Genomic DNA, 21,580 nt, shown 5'->3' with positions numbered 1-21,580 from the left:
GATAGTATTTAATTAATAAGGTGAATACGTGGTAAGTTTTTATTGGTGGAATATAGAGTGGAGCAGAAAAAGTGGGACAGAAGATTTGGACTCCAAATTATAAGCAGAATCTCCATTAATTTAATAGTAGTATTTAATTAATTAGGTGAACACGTGGCAATTTTTTTATTGGTGGAATATAGAGTGGAGCAGGAAAAGTGGGACAGAGGATTTGGACACCAAATTATAAGCAGAATCTCCATTAATTCTCAAATTTGCTGATTATAATTTTGGTTCTATATGTGTCCAAAGAACATATAATGAGCAATAAGTGTTTTTAACTAATAGTAACTGCCTCTCTTTCTCACACTTCTATATAAAGGGCACTATCATGATCTATGGAAAACAGACCCAAAAGCAAAATTTGGGGTACATTGGTAACCAAATTCCTTTTAGCCTCTCCACCAAAACCATGGCATCTTCAAGAATTCTCTTTTGCATGTTCGTGTTGTTGGTCATTACCAATTTTCAAAGTCAAGCAGCCCTGAAGGGGGCTCCGTCTGTCACTGATCTTAGACGAGTCGCCGTTGCTCCTGTATGGGGTAAGTTTATGAACCTTGATGAATAATCTCACACATATCAAATATGTCACAATCTGATATTAACCATTGTCAATTCTGTTTTCAGCTACTTCATCTTTCTTAACATAGAAACCAAATAATCATCTTTTGATAATCACGAAAATTTAATTCCATAAAAAATCATTGGTAAAATCCTACTCACTGTTATGCCAGATTTTGTCAGCCATAAAATGGAAAAATTGAAGGCCATTTCCACTGTGATGGGAGAGCTGAGCTTTATACAAAATTTTATGAGGGTAGGATTATTTTCGTTTCAAATCAAATGAAAATATCATTTTATGTAAAAAGATTTAATTTTTCACAAATCTGAATGTGTGCATGATGCCACATCATTTAAATTTTTTTTTTTTTTTAAAACTCAAAAAGTAATAACAATTAATTTTAATTAACGTAACACCATACTTTAAATTTTTGAAAAATTAAACTTCATTGTAGATGATCCTAAAATTGTTCTTGGAGCAAACGCATGAAAACATTGAAAAGTATGTATTGATGTATTAGAAAAACACTGAATAATGATTATTGCAACTTCAAACAATGGATGTATTTCATTTAATTTAAGATAGTCTCCACTCACAAAATCTCCTTCTTCTTTTTGGACAGGGTGTCATCCTGGCCCGTGCAAGACAAATATGTTGCTACTGCACTGTCGTACACACTAGACCTGTCTGCGCAATCTGCTGTGACGATAATGAGACCGGTGCTAACCCAACCATCTCCCAACTTCAATAGAAGAATCTTCTCAAAACATCATCAATGGATGAAATAATAATAACTGTCTTAGAAAATGCAACTGTGCCAATGTAATTTGGGCAAAATATATCAAAATTTGATTATGTTTGAATTTCCTTCCATATGACATCACATGATCAGTCAAGAAACTGAAAATTAAATGGACCATCTTAAGCCAAAACCCACAGCTCTCAAATGAAACGCTAAAGCTATGATGCTGCAGGAGCATCGTATATCAAGATCTTGGCCACGAAATCTACTAACTTTGAATTTCCAAAAAATGGCATCAACTTGTATCCGCAGGAGAGAGAGTTGATTGATGATTACTAAAAATAAACTCTATAAAAAGTAAGTAAAATCCTCAGCCAAGTGAAACTGCAGACAATGCCACCATCGGTAAGTACTAAGTATGAAGCACATATTGAGTTGATTGATGATTCCTAGCATCATCTATGATTTGTTGGTCTGCATTAACATAGAGATGCTAAGTTATTTGGATTTTAATATAGGAGGAAAACCATATGATGTAACAAACAAGAAACTTAATGAGAAAAAATATATACAAACTCATCAGCAATCATGTTTGCCGCTCATTTCAAATCAAGCTGAACCGTATTAGCCATTAATAGAAAAAGTATTTTAGTTGCATGTACTTAAAGAGATCATTCTTAAGAATTCTTTTTTTATTATTGGAATACATCTCTATACACATGCACGCGTGCACACACACACACACATGAGGATAGAAAGGTATCTAACAAACTGACAAGTATGTTTAAAAATGGGGAGAATGGGGAGAAATAAAGGACAAAGACTACCTTGCTCAAATACTTTTTGTGAATCTTCAATGCCTTCTTACACGCCTTTTTAGCATCCAGATTTCCAGTTATGTCACTCATGATCTAGAGAGAAAGGTTCACCATAAGAAAAATGCAGTAGCATAAATGCAAAAATATGCATGAGCAAACACATGAGAGAGAGTGAGAGAGAGACCTTGACAACATCATCCAAACCCTTTGCTTCTTTTAGAAGTCGCTTATTCTTGTTCTCAAGAACACTTGCAACAAGAAAAACAGCAAGTGCACTATGTTGGTCTGTTCGTCCAGTCTTTACATTCTTCCTCTCAAATTTTCCATATTGCTTCAGCAATTTTTCATTTATTTTGGGTGCAACAATATTTTCTGCAGCATCTCTTGGCTCCTCGTATAATGAAAAAATATTTGGGTTGTATTCCATGGCCCACATCAACTGAAATCAATCTATATTACTTTCTTAAAATTAAGAATATCAATTAAAAATAAGCTAAAATAGAGGCTCCAATACACTACTGTACCCTTGAGTTCAAATTATTAACAAAAAAGAGCCCATTTCTTGGAAGATTCAAGTAAATACAGAAGTTCCACCTTACCTCCCAAAGATACAATGAGTCCACAAAGGAAAATTCTCGCCGGAAAAGTACCATCAGCATGCGAAATGCAAACAAATACTCCCCACCATCTAGATCCTCTGCCAAATAAAACAAATAAGGTTTTAGCTGATGAATATAAGGGCCTGTTCAGGTACAAATGCATATGAAAAGAAGTACATGTTTGTGCAGGTGTATGTACAGAGGGGGGGGGGGGGGGGGGGGGGGACAATGTGGACTGCATTTGGCCTGTTATGTTTTTTTTTTTTTGGGGGGGGGGGGGGGGTGGGGAGGGGGTTTAAAACAGCGTAAAATGGTCTAAGATATATTTAGGACAGACGTTTTTCTGGCCTTCTTCATACTTCAACCCTTTTTAACGAGTCAACTATTTTATTTGAATATTAGGCAATCTTTAAAAGCACTGCAGCCTTGTTTGTCTGATACTACAAATAACATAAAGTGGTTTGATCTGTAACTACAGTCCACATTACAAAATCCTGGCCTGGCGCATTTTTTCAGTAAACAGGATCTTGAAACTGCAACAGGATGCGTCAAATGCAAGGAAACATGAAAAACCTAATTGACTTACACCAAACAATAAAATTTAAAAACATGAAAACTAAAAGACACAACCTAGGAGTCAACACCAAGCAAGAGAAAAACTCTAGGATTTAGCACCTAAGTTTGGATGGAGTCATCATCAGACCATTGAAATAATGCAAAGAGATATTTATTATCAAGCAAACCATCTCTCACAAAACTGAACTCATGGGTTCTTAAATAGAGTTCTAAAACTTTACTCTGCTTGCAAGAAAAGAAATTAAACTCCTAAGACAAATTTAAAAAGAATATACAAAATTACATTAAGAAATCCTGATTATTAAATGATTAGGTTTAATAGGTCTTTAAGCCCAATTATTAGCAAGCCCCAACATAAGGCCACAAGTTGGGCCGCCTTCTTTTCACTTCTAAGGCCATAGGTCTATGTGATGGAGAGCCTATGTCTTGTGTCTGCACCACCATCACATGACCCTATCACATTGTAAGACAGTAGTTTGTAGCCAAGGACAAAAACAAATGCTCAAGAAATGTTATCCTTAACATAATGACCAAAACTCTTCCATAATTCAAATTTCAAATGATAAGTTGTCAAAAATGTTAAAGCATCCATATAAGTATTAACAATATTATATTTAATAAATGCATGTAGGACTTTCCAAAGAACATAGAATCAAATGGATGTAAGAGTTTCACTCTTTCTAGCAAGTAGTCCACACAAAATCCCCATAGAAGGAATCATACTAAGGACACCTTTGTATCACAGTTTCAATTTTCATAACCCATATTTTTCTATTATATATTATTTTAATTCTTTAACTGATAGTTTTTACTAGTTTTCGTAAATGGTGTAAATTTTCAGAGTTTGGAGTGACTAGCACCCAGGTCCACAGTGCAAAGGAGTAGACATTAAATAGAGCTTAAAAATTAATTTAAATATAAGATTTAAGGAAAAAAAAAAAAAAAAAAAAAAACTAGGAATGGGAACTGATACCAAGGTGTTGATGAAGCTTAGGATCAATAACTTTAATTATCTGTGAGAGTGCACTCAGCTGAGCTTGCACCCCTACTGAACTAGTACTGCATCTAAAGTTTTTTCTCTGTTAGCAAAGCATGAGCAGGAGTTAGGTTATACCTTAGAAGATAGATATAACAATTACCAATCGCATAACAAATCATTTAGGGCCAATAAGTGAAATCAATGTTCAAAGAAAATCATCAGCTTCAGTTAAAGGATTTTAAATACTGTATTAGCGGAATGTAAAACACTTCTAACCTATATATATATATATATATATATATATATATATCCAAATGCACAACAATTTCAATTTCATATATCCAATTTACTTATCCCAAATAAAAAAGAGGAAGAAGACAAAAATCCAATATCTACATGTAAAATCATGAATAAAAAATTAAAGTAAAACACTTACAAACTGTTCTCTAATCACCATTACCATTAGCCAGATGATGTTGCTATGTGAAAAAGAATCAAATAGCCATCCACATATGTATGGCTTTCAAGATGTTAATCCCATTTGTCTGATGAGGGCAAAGCTTACATATTTTGTAAGGTCATTCAGTATGGGTCTAGGGTTAAAAGAGTGTTTAATTTTACTCTTTTTTTTTTTTTTTTTTGGGGGGGGGGGGGGGGGGGGTGGTGTTGTAAAGGCTAGATGTGGGAAGTACAAGAAAAGATTTATATTAAAATTATTCCGATTTAATTGGAGTCAATTGTATTTTATTTTTGGTATTTGTAGTTAATTAGACTATTTTATTTCTTAGGGTCAAGATTATGTCTATAATTCCATAATTGGGATTTTCTAAGTAATTTAAAATTAGATTTCTTAAGTCAATTAGAATTAGGGTTTACTATGTCAGTTAAAATTAGGGTTTAGTAATCTATACAAGTACAATAATGTACTCCTATTGAGACTGATTATTTCGATGATGGATAAAATTTCTCTTGAAATTTTCCTAATGTTCTAGTGCTAACTCCATCCAAAGCTAGGTGCATACTCCTAGGCGTTACCTATCATTTATTTTCCTTTTTCTCTTTATTTTTTTTGGTTGCATCGTCTGGTTTGCCCTGTGTCAACTATTAACCATGAACCCTTTTTTTTAGTATCATAACACCTAAAGTCATAGGTTTCTTAAACTTAGTGCACTACAAGCATACACAGGCAGTTATCCAAATTGTTGGATCTTCCCCTAGATAAAGAAGATTTTATCAGGAGCCTGATGATGAGAAGAAAAGTTCTATCCTTATTCTTGTCTTGTCATTCTTCTCTTTCCTTTAATGCTCTGAACACGGTTCTTTGACTCTCTGCACAGTTGTAGTCTTTTTAATCAGACCTGTATCAGCCCCTGTTATCTTTATCTTGCCATCACAATGACATCATCTCATTCCCAAGGTCCTATTTATTTATTTTTGATATGTACCCAAGGTCCTATTTATTCCAAACCCTCATCAAAATAGCCCAAATCCAAAGTATAGCTGCTGCACAAATGTCCTTCAACAAATGTCTCTATTTCTGAACCCCTGTAACTTTTTAGCCCCCAAAGTTAGCCTTATCAAACCACAATATTCTACAAACCTTATATTACTTCTTCCACCATCATAAAGCCTACCATTTTCCCTCACCTGAACCCACCAATTAAGGATACTTAAGCAGCTTTACAAATCTTTCCTATGTTACTAGAACCTCCAAATTGTTGCATCATCCAGTAGATATCTAGATGGGTATATGAAATCTTCAATTCTAAAAGTGGAGCTGCTTACATGGCACTTACAAAAACAAAGGTGAGATATATATACAGAAATTAAACTGAGCTAAACTATTTAATGGAACCATTATTGCAATCTACTCCAGAACCTTTTCTTGTATGGGAAGGGATGTATATATATTTACAAAACAAGTACCAAACATAAACTGAAAAGGAAAAAAAAAAAAAAAAGGTCATTGATACACAGAAGATAGTCCATTTAACTTTATCACAACTATTTTTTCAATAACAGTTTGAACTAGATTAAATAATGCATACCAGCCTTCGCATTGCGCGCTCAAAACACCAAAATGCATCTGCTTCGTTTTCAAGAAGAATTACCATTGGTGAGCAAATATCACTCATTCCTGCTTAAGAAAGAATCCTGTTATCACTATCATAAATCAGAACTGTTCCAGTTTAACAGTGAAGGATGAAGTTGATAGAAGTCCACCTTGAACATAACCTATATCATTGTCCACCCAAGCATAAACAGCAAGAATATCCCAAAGTTTTGCCTGATTAGCTTCACTTTCATAAAAGACAAGTGCTCGATCTGTGCGAACAACATCAAGACCTACAACCCCGATTTCACCAGTAGTGTTAGACACTGTTGACAGTTTTTTTCCCTTTCTTTGGGTAATTCACTTTTAACAGTTAGTAAGGGACGTATTAGCAACCATAAGATAACTAAATAGAATTAATTTGAAAAAAAAGTTGCAATCACATGTAACATTTATAATTCTGGGTTAGCCTTTTAGCTGTGTACACATTCTATAGGCACCAAACCAAAAGTATAAATCATTTTTGTCATTAGGTACGGATACTATATACACTAAAATGGGCATGCAATCTCTATGGAAAAGAAAGTATCTGATTGGAGCAAATTTCCACTCATGAATGAATCAAGTCCTCTTTACACAGTGGGGCTAGTACAAAGAAAATTTATTATGAATTTTGTGCTATGTGAGCTAGACCAGAACTTGAAATTGTCCAATTAGACTACTTACTTCCACATTGTGAGTGAAAAGAAAATTTTTAGCCACTTTTATAGAGTTCAAGCAGAAAAAGATAATCAATTCAGTAGCAAATGAACCAATGAAATGGATATACATACCAATTTGATGCAAGTTAAGCTTCCACTGAATCACTTTCTTCTCTGAAACAGCATTACTCACATGCCTGCCATGATCCAAAGAAGAATCTACAAGGGATGTAGCCATAACTCCATTATCATCTTGAAAATTACTATCTGTGGAAGAATCTTCTATCATTTGGCGATCATTATTGATTATGGGTGCCGTAATAAACCTTCCACTACCAATAACTGGGACCATCTTTTGACATTCAGCTTTCCACGTTCTATACTGATGCCTAAAAGATAGATATGGCCTATAAAGTCACCACTTCAATGAAGAAAAGAGGAGATGGAAAAGACAAGAATGATGTTCACAGGATCAAAAGCATGCAATTTTTTTTTTTTTTTTCCAAATAATAATAAAAGCACCAGCCAGTGATTGACACAAGGCCAAACTGAAAAACTTGGGGAAGCCTCCTGTACATTATATCAAAGACAACATTTAAAACTTGAACCAAAGGCCAAACCAAAAAAACAACTGCATTATGCATCCAATGGTTCAGCAGGCTGGCCCATGACAGTGGGGAAAAAGTGGCATTTATGTACATAAACACAAATAATATTAAACACTAACGAGACATAAAATAACCTGAGAAATAACTTAACACGACATGATGGTATAGATTCTTCATAACCATGTTTGATCACAGAATATATTGTCTCAATAATTATCCAAAACCTGGAACCAGGACCAATTCATAGATCCAGCAGTATGAGAGTATAATGAGGATGAGAAAACTACTACAACTAAAAAGAGAGAAGGGGACAATAAATGATATTTTTTTCCTACCTTTTCTTAATTTGATTCATTATTCTTCAAGTTAAATTGCAATTTATAAGGAAAATGTTACCTACGCTGTTCCCTGAGCTGAATCCGGTCTTCAAATGTGCTATTAGGATCAAAGCAACCCAACAAGAACTCCCAGACAGCCCCTTTGATTGCAGGATGAACACCCTAGCATTTAAAACAAACACGCAATGTAGAAAGGGTTAGTATATTATCCAAATATGGCTTTTACTTCTCCACATGAAAGGAGTACCAAATGCTGTCTGCACTGCAAATCACATATTATCAACGGCTAACATCTGATGACTCATTTATTCATTTTGTAGCTGTCAGTCCCATATAATGTTAGCAGAGAAAATGAAATATTAACCACAACTTAGAGTGCAAGAAAAAAGGGGGGGGGGGGGGGGGGCCCAATAAGGAGATGAGAGAGAGAGTAGAGAGAAGACCAAGAAATCAATAGACCATGTCCATAAAATCACAGAAAATGAAGACAAAAAAAATTAAACCTTCATTTGATGTTGATGCTGAGTTTAAACTTTAAACCTAAATCAATTGCAAATATATATATATATATATAAAGTGGAAATGTTTTTCCCCTGTGATTGATTTAGAGTAAAGGTACAAAGAGCAAAGCAGTTGGGGCAAGTCAGAGGATGCCTTTTTATGTGGAGTAATGTTAGGCCACTTGAGATTCACAAACATGCTTTCAAATTTTCTGGTTTAAAAAATTGAAAACATCCAATTGGCAATGTCACTAAGTCACTTTTGTCTCCCACTTTCAAGAGATTATTTTTCATCATCATTGTGACAAACACAATTTCACCCAATTTTTCTGTTTCAAAGAAAATGAAAAATACAGAATTCTTGGGATAAAAATGCCATTGCAGATCCCCCACTACCTGGTGTTGGTTATAAAAACCATATTTCTCATTGAGCTCATCTAGAGCCATATGCTCTTTAAAATCATAGGTTGTGATGTCAATCTCACCTCCTTGACCTTTTTTACCTTCCTTCCAACCTTGTAGTGCCATAAACTTAAATCAAATGGTTCCTGCTTACTATTGGGTGTATTTTACTTCTATATATAAGCAAACAATCTTATACAGCTCTCTGTTATCTTGTCTAAATAGTGAAATCACAAAGTTTTTTCAATATGGAACATTAGTGATTCTTGCTCTGCCAAGAATATGTTTTAGATAGGTCTAATAGGGAATAGGATAGAACTCATCCTAGCAAGCAATTTGCAATCTGATAAGCCCAGAAAGAACCATCTGCTCTACAAAACAGTTACATGCTACATTTTATACTAAAAATAAAATAACCAAGAAGATGAGCACAGAGGAGAGGGAAAATTCCGTTGAGAAAGAAAGGAATTAAAACCAGAGAAGAAATGTGGAGCAAAGAAGTAGCTGACAACAATATAACAACACCCTTGAGGTGTAAGAGTCCTATAACATCCTCCATAGGATCATAAGGAAAAGAATCAGCCTCTAAGTTTTCCTATCAGCATGACCACGTGTAGTTAGATTGCATTAATTATTTCAACCCATTAACTTCTACAAGATCCCACCCCCCACCCCTCCCAAAATAAATATAAAAAAAATCATTTCGCATTTAAAAACTTGATAACACTAAAAAAATCATATTAGCACCTTAGCAAGCATTACAAAAACTTACATTTATTTATATATTTAAGCATGAAAAATATTATTAGATGCACCAATGCTCTATCCATACTACAAAATTTGAAGCCCAAAGCCAGGTTACTTAATTTCTTCTAAACCCTTAAATCAGAAAATCATAATTTACATTGGAGGCAGATTATAATAGATCTTAAACTTTTCAGTCAAGTGGTGAATATATTAGTGCATACAATAAGCAAAACCACTAGAGGTTTCGCAGGAGAACAACTCAACACACTAGAAGATTCAGCAAATGTAGTTAAACAAAATAGCTATCAACAAAAGAAGTTTACCCCTCGCTGGATCCTTCTAAGCACTTTCTCTATATCCAAATGCCCATCTTGAGAGAATGCAGTGTACCATCGTCTTGCACTAAGGGTTTTCCCAGCCTGTCAAATAGATAGTTTTAAACATATAACATATGCTCTCTGGAAAAAAGAGAGATACTCATATTGGCATACATAATAATGATACTTTTTTTGGTAGATAAGTATCATAATGAAATGGCAAAAGAGTACCATAATTGCATCCATGAGACGTCCCAACTTTTCAACTTAAAAAGCATTCCATCACAATACTAATTGAAATTTCAAAATGCAAAGTACAAGTACTAAAAGAGAAAGTTATCAACACTAGAATTTCTAATAAATCAGTGTAAAAAGATTAGAAAAGTGAAAGGCAAACAATTTTTCTATAGTTGCAGACAATGAATTCACACAACGTAAGATAAATGAATTTAACAAGTGACCAAAAGGTAGCAAAGGAGAAGATACCCTAAGCTTAAAACCGGTCTTCGGCATTTCAGCTTGGCATTCTGATTTAATTGGATAGACCACATCCAACTCACTAGTCCCATCTTTCTTCATAAAATGCCTTGCTAATCCCTTAAAATCCATCATCTAAATCACTGCCCATAATTAAAAATAAAAAAGAAAAATTCACAATTAAATCACCATCTTAATCCCACAGATGCTAAGGTGATAGGAAACAACATATAAATTTCCCAAACTGTATCATCAAATACCCATATTGATATCAAACATATGCATTTGACACAAAACCTCCATATTGTGATAAGCCTTTAATTTGGTACGTCAAAATCAAATATTTCTGGAAGCTATCAAAAACCCAATAGTATTTTGATCCAAATATCCCATCAGAGTAGAACAAGATTGATAGAAATCAAAATTGACATATATTTATAAATTCCACCAGATAACACATATGCATAGATACATATATAAATAGATACATGTATTTGTGTAGGTCGGTTTTCTCTGTACCTTTATTCGGACAAATGAAAGAATCGTATAGAAATTGCAGATGCTACAAACGTTGTTCCATGAAGTTTCTAGGACAAGAAAATGTAAGCGAGAGAGAGAGAGAGAGAGAGAGAGAGAGAGAGAGAGATGAGCGAAGAAAGACGCTAAGAATAATAATGTGGCTGACAACAATGTCCAATTTTTAACGGTAATTTGTTGGTTGTCGTTGACATATCTTCCGTTACCTCTTTACCTGTATTATATTCCGTTTATTCTATACTTCCATTCTAAGAGTAACTATTTTTAATTAATTCTCAGAACATGTATAATCATTAATCAAACCCCCCTTCTCAAAAAAATAATAATAATAATCAAACCCAATTTCACAAATTGCTAAATGGTGGGAGAAAGTATCTAGGGGCTCGCACATATACACCCTTTGTGAAACTGACATGTGGGCCCCATAGGTAGTCAGACCCACATGTTAGTCTCCCAGATGACATAATATGCCTAGTTTATACAAGATTTTTTTGAGTGGTGGACACTTTATGTCCACTACTAATTATACCTAACAACCATTTTTCGTTGATCACTCCCAATAGCACAAGCCCATAAGTTGTGAAATTTAATGCGAGAATAGGTGTGCTCAAAAACGGACTAAATAACTCTAATATTTCAATTTTTCAAAGGAACACATCATTTGCCACAATTTGTTGAAGAGTGTTGGGTATGAGTGAGGATAAGTTTTTGGGTGTTGGAATGGGTTGGTCACATCCCAACTTGTGATGGTGGTGTGAAGGATTTTGGTGAATTTTTTAGCTAGTGGTTTGTGGTGAAGGATGATAGGCTAATTAGGTAAGTTTTCAACCTTAGAGGTAAGGTTGGTTGGGTGGGGTTTGCTTAAATTTTAGATTTTGGGTTGTGTGAGAGACCTCGATATCAACCCATTTGTTTTGATTTTGGACCAAACCCAAGTGAATGGGTGAAATTGTGTTTATTGTCTCCAAAAATGGAGGTTTAATTGATAATATCATCCCCACTTGATTGAGGGTTGCACATTCGAAGTCGCCACTTATTTTTATTTAATGGAAAATAAGAAATCATGTAATATGATAAATTCCTTATTTTATTGATTGAATAATTGTGCAATTATATTTGATAGAAAATAAGAACAAATACACTGTCTTGGTCCTATATACAATCTAAGAAGAGGTAGGGTTTTGATTTCTAGTTACATTATTAAAAAAAAAAAAAAAAAATTACATTGTGATAAGAACAAGTCTATGAGTAATTGATCTAAGCTCGAAAGTTGAGTTACAGAGTGGGAAAGTGTTAGGCATCCACCCTGCCCGATGAATAGATCTTCTAAAATATGGTGGCTATGAGTTCATGTCATGCAATCAAAACAACCAAACATGTCATAAAATTTAAGAGAACAGCATGTTACTGTGGGGGAAAAAAACCTTGAGTATGTTCATAGTATTTATTGCATATCATCAAATACAAACATTATAGTATATCACAAATTTAGAGCTTTAAGTCCACACTACTCAGTTTGAGGTTTATAATTGCATGCGATGTTTGATTCAATAATAGTCTTGAATACTTTTAGGGTGCATTTGGTTCACTATGATGTACTCTTGATGTGACATTAAAATTTTTTATTTTTTCTATTTTTTTCTAACATTACCATAATATTAAATTACAAAATATATCACATCACCTTAATCTCATCACCTTTCTAAATAATGTAATCTTGTATTACTGTATTGAGATTACATTAATGTAAGATTACAATAACGTAATATTATGGCATAATGTAACATTACAGTGAACCAAACGTTTCCTTATGGGTTTTGGATCATTGTGAGGAGCATTCTTCCTTCAAGCTCAAAACTTGGGTTGCACTTTGAGATGGTTTGACTCCTTGGTTTGGATGGGTAGCGCCTCCTTGGATTAGATCAAGATGGTTTGGGTTGCACCTCTTTGATTTGGGACGAGGTGGTTCAGACTTCAGACAACACCTCCTTAGTCCTTATTGGGTGGTTCGGGCAGCATCTCCTTTGAAGTGTTCTTTGTGAATTTCAATGGAATAGTGATAATTCTTGATTGATTTGTGTTTGGAAACAAATTAAAGGCCTTCTTTTAGTCAATTTTATGTAAAGAAATCGTAAACTTGAGACTTTTGAGGGTCATAGTAATATGGCTACAAAAAGGATCAACGACCACTTAATGGGTCTTTCCCAAAAACTCTTTCAAAGAATTCAGAGTCCTTTGTAAATGAGGAGGTCTCCTCTATTTATAGAGTGGGAAAAGCTTTAAGCCTAAGTGTTAAAATGAAGGGTCAATTGCAAATTATACCCCTAAAATTTGAGAATATTTGGATTTTACACCCTAACATTTCAAATTTTGGATTTTATTTCCTAAAGTTTGGAGTGTTTGGATTTTACATCCCAAAATTCTGAAACTTTATGGTGTAAAATCCAGACACCCCCAAACGTTAGAGTGTAAAATCTAAACATCCTTAAAATTCAGGAGGTAAAATCTAAATCTTGAAATTTCAGGGTGTAAAATTCAAACACCCCAAAACTTTACGGTGTAATTTGTAATTTATCCAAAGATGAATTTGAAACACCACATGACTTTAATTTCACACAATTATTCAAAGAAACTTGTCATTTATGAGCTAGAATAAAAAATTTTTAAAAAAAATTGCACAACAATATGAAGAAAGAATCTAGGAGGAGTTTGTACTCAATGGTCGAATCAACACTTGAACTTAGAGAATCCATCCAAATGCCAAGTCAACATTTGAACCCAATCCTCCTCTTGTACATTGTTTTGGGATTTGACGACTTTTGACAATTCAAACTCTTAGAACTTCTTGTACGCAAGTGTCTCTCCGTTTACTATTATGTGGCATTTGGTATAGGGTAATATTTTAGGACTCTCAAGAATGTTTAAAGATTCTCATGTTTAGTTGCGAATCACACTAGGGAATCTAGATTCCCCTATCATCTGGATTCCCCCTTTAACCCCATTTTAGTAGGAATGTGGATTCTCTTTAAAACAAGTGGGTATCTAGATTCCAAAACTCAAAGGAAATTGTATTTTTTTATAAATTGACAATTATAACCCTTTTTCCTTATCATTTAAGCAATTGAGATAAAATAAAAAACAAATCATCAATATCTTTTTTTTTTTTTTTTGTCTTTATCTCTTCCCGCCAAAACAATATTATCTCTTCCCATCAAAACAACATAAACAGGATAGACAACTCTGTTGATATATTCATCTTTTCTTTTTTTAAACAATAGTTTTAATGAATTTGTCATAATTTATAGAGTATATTTTGTTTTTCATTATATATTTAGAGGAAGATTAAAAAAAAAAAAAACAAAACAAAAAAAAAAACTTATATTGTATTTACAAATCTAAGGATAGAATGGAAAAAATAAATAATTTAGTTAAGATTTCTAGGAATAAACCAAAAATTATATTCTCACATTCCTAGGAATCTTATTAAATTCCCAATTAAACCAAACAAAGGAATAGTTACATTCTTAGGCATCCAGATTGCAAGGCATCACATTCTCAGGAATCTAGATGCTGGGAGTAATGTGAATTCTCCCGTACCAAACGCCACCTTAAGGAGACTCAATAAGATTATAATACCTAATTAATTATATTTAATCCTGATGATGTAAAGAAAATCAATAGGCTGAATGCTCCGGGCTTCAATGGACTAGTGGTTGTTGAAAGGCCTGAAAAGAAAGAAACACAATATCAAAGGTGACTGGGGTAAATTGGCCAAGAACCTTTCGACGCTTAAGTTAGTTTTTCTCTCTAGAACTCAAGAATCACAACTTTAGGAGCAATGAAAACTTACTTTCATTTGATGTGGATGAGTCCTTATATAGTGAGCTTTGGAGTGGTTACTTGTTTAGTAACTTCCTCAACACATGTGGAAGTTGGAAGGTTCAGACTTAACCTCCACAACTGCTATAGAAGTTAGAATGTTCAATCTTATCTCCTACAACTACCACTAGAAGTTAAGTACTTAGTGGGAAGTTATAGCGATAAACAAGGATTTGCTCATACTTCAAAATAGTAGAACGTGGCCTGAATTACAAGCTTTCGTAGATAAATCCATTTCTGAGAATTTTCTAAGTGTTGCGAGGTCTTCCAGCTATTTCCCTGATGGACGACTTTCATACCCATGGACGACCTCCCCACAGTGGATTGGCCTTCCTATGGTAAGTTAACCTTCTTGGTCTTGGACAACTCTATGGACGAATTAGAGATGGTACGATTTTTGGTTTACCGTCAGTTGCCCCCTTATCCAAGGGTTGTTGAGAACATTGTAGTATAACTATTGGTTTTTGACACGCATCAATATTTTTATGGTCAATTGTTGTACCATATGTCGCCCTTACTCTGGGTGGATTTTATTGTTTTAGATTGTGCCACGTGTCATAATCTCATTAGCTGGCTGGTCGCGTTGATTTATTTTTCAAGGAGAATGCCACGTGTCAACTTCTGGTTGGTCTGTGTTGCTTCGTTGACCCACCTCTGGGCCTTATAAATATGCACATTCTTTCTCTTGCCCTTTTACTATTCTGATAATTTCCTTTCTGCCATTTCGTCTAAGAGCCTCGTCTAGTCCTTATCTTCTAGTCTCGTCAGGTACTTCATTTCCTTCATCCTTAGGTTTTTGTCTTTATTCATTCTTTTAACTATGTCCGCGTCTAGTAGTAGCCTAGAGAGAGAGATAGACGAGTACTAGGACGTGTCCCCTAGGAGTGGTAGTAGCAATTATGAGAGCAATGAGGGTAGTATAGATTACAGTAGTGATAGTAGTTCCTCAGACAAGCATTAATCGTCCGAGGTTCCTGGCTTTCCTTTAGAGGAATTTTAGGAAATGCAACGTAGGATGGCTTCTGAAGAGGAGGAAGAAGAAAATATAATTTAAAGTTGTGCTCCTGAGGTAGCGTCTACTCTGGACGCACCTAAGTTAAAAACCCTTGTAGGTAGATTTCAAATTCCTAGTGAGTTTAGGCCTCGTCTACCTGAAGAAGGAGAATGGTGTTGTTCTCCTTTTTATGGTTTCAGTGTATATACCTCTTACCTTTTAGTAGGTCTTAGATTTCCCTTAAACTCCTTTTGTAGAGACCTCTTCCATAGGTTAGGTATTGGACCAAACCAGCTCAACCCAAATAGATAGAGGATAATAGTTGCCATACAAGTGCTACGGCATGAGGCATTGGAAGGGAACTGTCCAATCATAGTGGACGAGTTCCTTTACTGCTATAAGCCTTTAGCTATAAAGCAATCTACTGGTTTTTACCAGTTTTCGTCTAGGGGCCTCAATTTAGCGTGATAAAGGGTCGTAGCTCTTCTGACAAGCTTTGGAAGAAAGAGTTCTTTTTTATTTCTGGAAATTGGGCTGGGGACCTAGTTGATGTAAATAGTGCCCATTTCCCTCCTTTTATCAACCCCCTATGTTTTTCTTCCATTCTTTCATTTATTTCTTCAAACTCTTTTTACTCATCTAACCTTCATCTATATTGGTGCAGCTATTACTCGTCCACACTTGGACAAACTTTATTTGAATCGTATTAACCAAGCACGTGCCTTCCTTAAGAGGTCCTTCCACAACTTAATGACCTTTAGTAGTCTGGCTGCTTAGGGGCTTAGTCCTGAGCCTACTGTGGAAAACCTTGCACACGAGGAGACTACTCGTCGAAGTAAGTATCGTCCGTCCTCACCTTTTTTTCTTTTTCTTTTTTTTTATCACTAACTTCGTCCTCTTCAACATAGGGGTAGCCACTATAAAGGAAAAGGTGTTGCAAGTGGTACTGAGGGTGAAGAGGATGTATAAGTCTTGGATGATGTCACTCCCCTGATCGTCCAAAAGCCCAGCGTCCAAGCTAGGAAGAGAAAGGGTATATCTAGCTCTGTGGACCTTGGTGATCTTCCTACTTGTCGAGGTTCCAAGAAACAGAAGTCTGGTAAGACTCCTCCTTCCAAGGTTCCAATCTCTTCTACAACGGTACACTTGGATGCCTCGGTAGTGAACTTAGTGCCCCAGACCACTTGTCCAGCCTAAGGACCTCCCTTCTGCAGCCAAAGCTCCTCACAAGGCCCATCCTTCAGAGAAAAGCAAGCATCCTCCCAACTTGGTATTAGATGAGGGTTATGCTTGAAGGATGTTCAAAGGAATCATTATTGACAATGAGGTAAACTCATGTTATAACATATCAGTGAAGGACTTTGAGCGTTCTGCCATCCATGACCTTTTCAAGGTATATGGTTCTCATTATTTTCCTTTTATTTTCTAAAAGATTCGAGGAAAATTTCTAACTCTACGTCCATTGTCAAGCCATGTCCAAGTTTTACACTGCGTCCACCCAGGCTAAAGAGCTTTGTATTGAGGCTAAGGAAGCCAAGGAGAAGAACAAGGAGCTGAGCCATAAGGTTCTTGTTAAGAAGGGGGAGGTGATCAAATTGATTGAGGATCTCAATCGTCTATAGGGACTTGAGCAAAAACTAAAGAATGAAGTAGAGGAGCTCAAAGCAGACTCTATTGAGAAGGAAACTCGTATCACTCACCTTGAGGTGAAGGTTCAAGAGTCGACTTCTTCTATGAAGAAGGCTCAGAAGGAAGCCATCACAACCTCCATGAGGTCAACTGAGTACAGGACTCTTCTAGATCGTCATTATGTTGCTGGCTATGAAGACTTCCATGCTGATGCCAAGGAGGTCTATCCTGAGATGGATTTTGACTCCTTCATGATCCCCATTGCCACTGAGAGTTCCCTGCTTTCGATGAGTTCCGAGGACGTCAATGTGGTGGATGATGCTACAACTGAAATAGCCTAGGACGATCCAAAGTCTGGGGGTGATGCCCCCAGTGGTTTATCCCAGTGATCTTATTTTCTTTTAGAAAAATCTATTATTTTAGTTTGTCGGAAATGCCCGTTGTTTTAGGCTTCACTCTCTCTTTATTTTTATTTTTTATAAATTCATTCAAGTGCAATTCCCTCATCTAAGTATATGGACGATCAACATATACAATTGCCTTTATTGGCTATTGACGGGAATGACGACTCTACATCCCACTGACGAAGATAACAGTATGGACGGGAGAGTCATCCATGACGAGGTAATCAGAAACAACGAAGAAAGCCATCATCACTGACGAAGGCAGGGAGTTATTCAATGCAGTCAATCAATGATCCAAGCAGTTACCAAATCGACCAAGCAGACCGTTGAAGAGCCTCTTAAAAGTCTCATTACTGACCAGGTGCGTTACAAAAGAAGGCATTAACAGCCTCAACGGCTAGCCCTTAAAGCTTCAGGTATAAAACTTTCATACGACCAACAGAAGAGGATATATGCAAAAATACTCTGAAACTATCTTTGATTCCTTTATTGTGTTTAATTGTGATCCTAACTTTGGCATCGGAGACTTTGTGGCAGGCGCCACACCGGTGTCCTTCGTTGAGCAAATCTTCACATTCCACGAGTGATTCCATCTGCTCACTCACTGACGGATTTGTGTTCCATCAGTTTGGCGCCGTCTGTGGGGACGAGTTTTCAGATTTACATTCGAAAACGTAGTTTCCATCAATTCACCATATCCAGATGGAATCCAACCCAGATTCAACGACCTTGGCCCAGCAAGTTCAAGCCCTGGCAGCTACCATTGAGGAACTCACCAGACAGAACCAGGAAATGAAGCTGCGGCTCCAACAGGTTCAACAAGCTCAACAGGAAGAAAACCGGTCCAAGGGTAACACGGAGGGAGAGGGGGATAGCCAACAGAGGGAAACCCCCCGGAGACCAACTACTCCGGACGAACAGAACTCAGATCTTCTTCGAGAAATGAGGAAAGAGATGGACGAACTAAGGAGCGCTATCAAGGAAAAGACAGACCGGAGTGTAGACAAGATGGTAAGGGCTACAGATTCGCCCTTCACTGCTGCGGTACTTGATTGCCCCGTGCCGTCAAAGTTTCGCCTGCCTCAATTAGAACCATTCGACGGACTCAAGGACCCTCAGGATCATCTTAATACCTTTAAGACGACTCTGGGCCTTCAGCAACCACCTGACGAGATATTGTGTCGTTCCTTCCCTACGACTCTCAAAGGAGCTGCAAGAGAGTGGTTTACTAAGTTGCCAAACTCGTCCATAGACAACTTCGATCAGCTAAGTAGTGCTTTCCTGCGTCACTTCATAGGAGGACAACGCCCAAGGAGACCAGTAGATTACTTACTCACCATAAGACAGGGAGAGAAGGAGACTTTGAGGTCATATGTCAAGCGATTCACCCGGGAAACTCTGGAGGTGGACGAAGCTGATGACAAGGTGCAACTGACGACCTTCAAGGCAGGGTTGAAATCCAGAGACCTTGTAGCCTCTCTTGCCAAAAACCCCCCGAAGACAATGGCTGAGATGCTCCTGAAGGCCCAAAAATACATGAACGCGGAAGACGCTCTAGCTGCCATAAAAGATACCGAGAGGCTAGGAGACAAGTCCAAGAGGGAAGACGACCGCAGAGGGCAAAAGAGAGACAGACCAGAATGTCGGAACAATGACGGGAATAGAAGGAAAGATGACAAAAATCCTCGTCAGGTAAAATTTACTCCTTTGGTTATGCCTGTTGACAAGATTTTCACGCAGATCAAGGACGAGCATTATCTCAAATGGCCCAGGCCATTACACTCATCCCCCAACGTACGTGACAAGAACAAGTATTGCCGGTTTCACAGAGACCACGGCCACAACACAGAAGATTGCAGAGACCTGAAGGAACAAATAGAGGAGTTAATACGGAAAGGAAAGTTGCAGAAATATGTAAAGAAAGGAGAATACAGCAAGTTCAGAGACGACAACAGGACCCAAAATGAATCCTTCACTCGGGATGACGACCATACGTCCCAACCTCCACGCAAAGTGATCGGGGAGATAAACACGATCACGGGAGGACCGATCTCAGGAGGGTCATTCAGATCACTTAGAAAAGCATACCACAGACAGGTAAACAGCGTCCACGCCATTCCTCCGTCCAAGTACCAACGAACATACCAAGATATGTCCTTTAATGAAGGAGACGCCAGGGGAGTGAAGCAGCCTCACAACGATCCCCTGGTCATAGTGCTGAATATAGAAGGGTTCACTACCAGAAGGATGAAGGAGACGCCAGGGGAGTGAAGCAGCCTCACAACGATCCCCTGGTCATAGTGCTGAATATAGAAGGGTTCACTACCAGAAGGATCCTTGTTGATAACGGGAGCTCAGTGGATATCATCTACCTCCCAGCCTTCCAGCAGTTGAAGTTAGATCCAAAAAGGCTTCGTCCATTCGACTCTCCGCTTGTTAGTTTCAGTGGAGACAGGGTCTACCCCAGGGGTATAGTAACTCTGACGGTGACAGCAGGGACCTATCCGTTACAGCTGACCAAACAAGTAGATTTCCTGGTTGTAGATTGCCCCTCGACCTACAATGTCATCATTGGGAGGCCTACCCTAAACAAGTGGAAGGCAGCAACGTCAACTTACTGTTTGAAGGTGAAATTCCCAACAGACGATGGTGTGGGGGAAGTGAAGGGTGATCAGGTCCTGGCAAGGGAGTGCTACCAGGCCGTACTGGCCAGAAAGGAGAACCACACGTGGACGATAGAAGAAAAAGAGGAAGACGGAGTAGAGATCCTGGAAGCAGTGGAATTGGTAGAAGGAAATGCGGACAGGACAACCAGGATAGGGACGACGCTAAGCCCTGAGATGAGAGCGAGACTCATAAAGTTCCTTAAAGGGAATCTTGATGTCTTTGCATGGAGTCACGAGGACATGCCAGGCATATCTCCAGAGATCATCCAGCATCGACTGAATGTGGACCCCAACAGGAAGCCCGTTTAGCAACGACGAAGAACTTTCGCTCCAGAGCGAGATCAGGCAGTAGCAGAGGAGGTAACCAAACTCTTGACGGTTGGGTTCATCCGGGAGGTATACTACCCAGAATGGCTCGCCAACGTCGTCCTGGTAAAGAAACCAAATGGAAAGTGGAGAATGTGTGTAGACTTCACCGACCTGAATAAAGCATGCCCAAAGGACAGCTTCCCTCTACCAAGGATAGACCAGCTCGTGGACTCAACCGCTGGACACAAGTTATTGACGTTCATGGATGCCTTCTCAGGGTACAACCAGATAAAGATGGCTGAAGAAGACCAGGAGAAGACCGCCTTCATCACCAGTCAGGGACTCTATTGTTACAAGGTGATGCCTTTTGGGTTGAAAAATGCTGGAGCTACATATCAGAGGATGGTAAACAAAATTTTCAACCAACAAATTGGCAGAAACATGGAGGTATACGTAGACGATATGCTCGTCAAGAGTAAGGAAGAGCTCGCTCATCTGGACGACCTGGAGGAGACTTTCGCAACACTGAGAAAACACCAGATGAAGTTGAATCCAAACAAATGTGTTTTTGGGGTAGCCTCGGGAAAATTCTTGGGATTCATGGTGTCCCAGAGAGGAATAGAAGCCAATCCAGAAAAAGTACAAGCTATCATTGACATGGCCCCACCCAAGACCGTCAAGGATGTACAAAAACTTACAGGCAG

The 21,580-nt window shown here is 37.3% G+C and overlaps 2 protein-coding genes across 7 annotated transcripts; one reads left to right on the top strand and one right to left on the bottom strand.

Annotated features, from left to right (window-relative positions):
- Positions 1–210: 210 nt before the first annotated feature.
- Positions 211–11,139, bottom strand: LOC126698522 (rab GTPase-activating protein 22). Of its 6 annotated transcripts, none has more exons than XM_050395813.1 (13): positions 10,978–11,139; positions 10,468–10,601; positions 9,988–10,083; positions 8,074–8,177; positions 7,202–7,458; positions 6,539–6,661; positions 6,364–6,452; positions 4,310–4,415; positions 2,761–2,858; positions 2,346–2,600; positions 2,171–2,254; positions 1,198–1,343; positions 211–572 (listed from the first exon to the last, which is right to left on the bottom strand). In XM_050395813.1, exons 2-13 carry the CDS (start codon positions 10,591–10,593, stop codon positions 461–463), a joined length of 1,596 nt encoding a protein of 531 aa, XP_050251770.1. In that variant the 5' UTR covers positions 10,594–10,601; positions 10,978–11,139; the 3' UTR covers positions 211–460. The 6 variants fall into 6 exon arrangements, with proteins under 6 accessions (XP_050251770.1, XP_050251771.1, XP_050251774.1 ...); XM_050395814.1 differs by having other exon boundaries at positions 7,202–7,288; positions 8,078–8,177; XM_050395817.1 differs by lacking the exon at positions 10,468–10,601 and having other exon boundaries at positions 10,978–11,136.
- An 8,265-nt stretch (positions 11,140–19,404) lies between these two features.
- On the top strand, positions 19,405–20,876 carry LOC126701064 (uncharacterized). The gene is made up of 3 exons (XM_050399206.1): positions 19,405–19,593; positions 19,708–19,998; positions 20,145–20,876. The coding sequence occupies exons 1-3, from the start codon at positions 19,405–19,407 to the stop codon at positions 20,874–20,876; spliced, it is 1,212 nt and encodes a 403-aa protein (XP_050255163.1).
- Positions 20,877–21,580: the final 704 nt, after the last annotated feature.

The sequence above is a fragment of the Quercus robur genome, chromosome 9 (genome assembly GCF_932294415.1).
Source record: "Quercus robur chromosome 9, dhQueRobu3.1, whole genome shotgun sequence".
Lineage (NCBI taxonomy): Eukaryota > Viridiplantae > Streptophyta > Magnoliopsida > Fagales > Fagaceae > Quercus > Quercus robur.
This window is presented reverse-complemented; position numbering and strand designations above follow the sequence as displayed.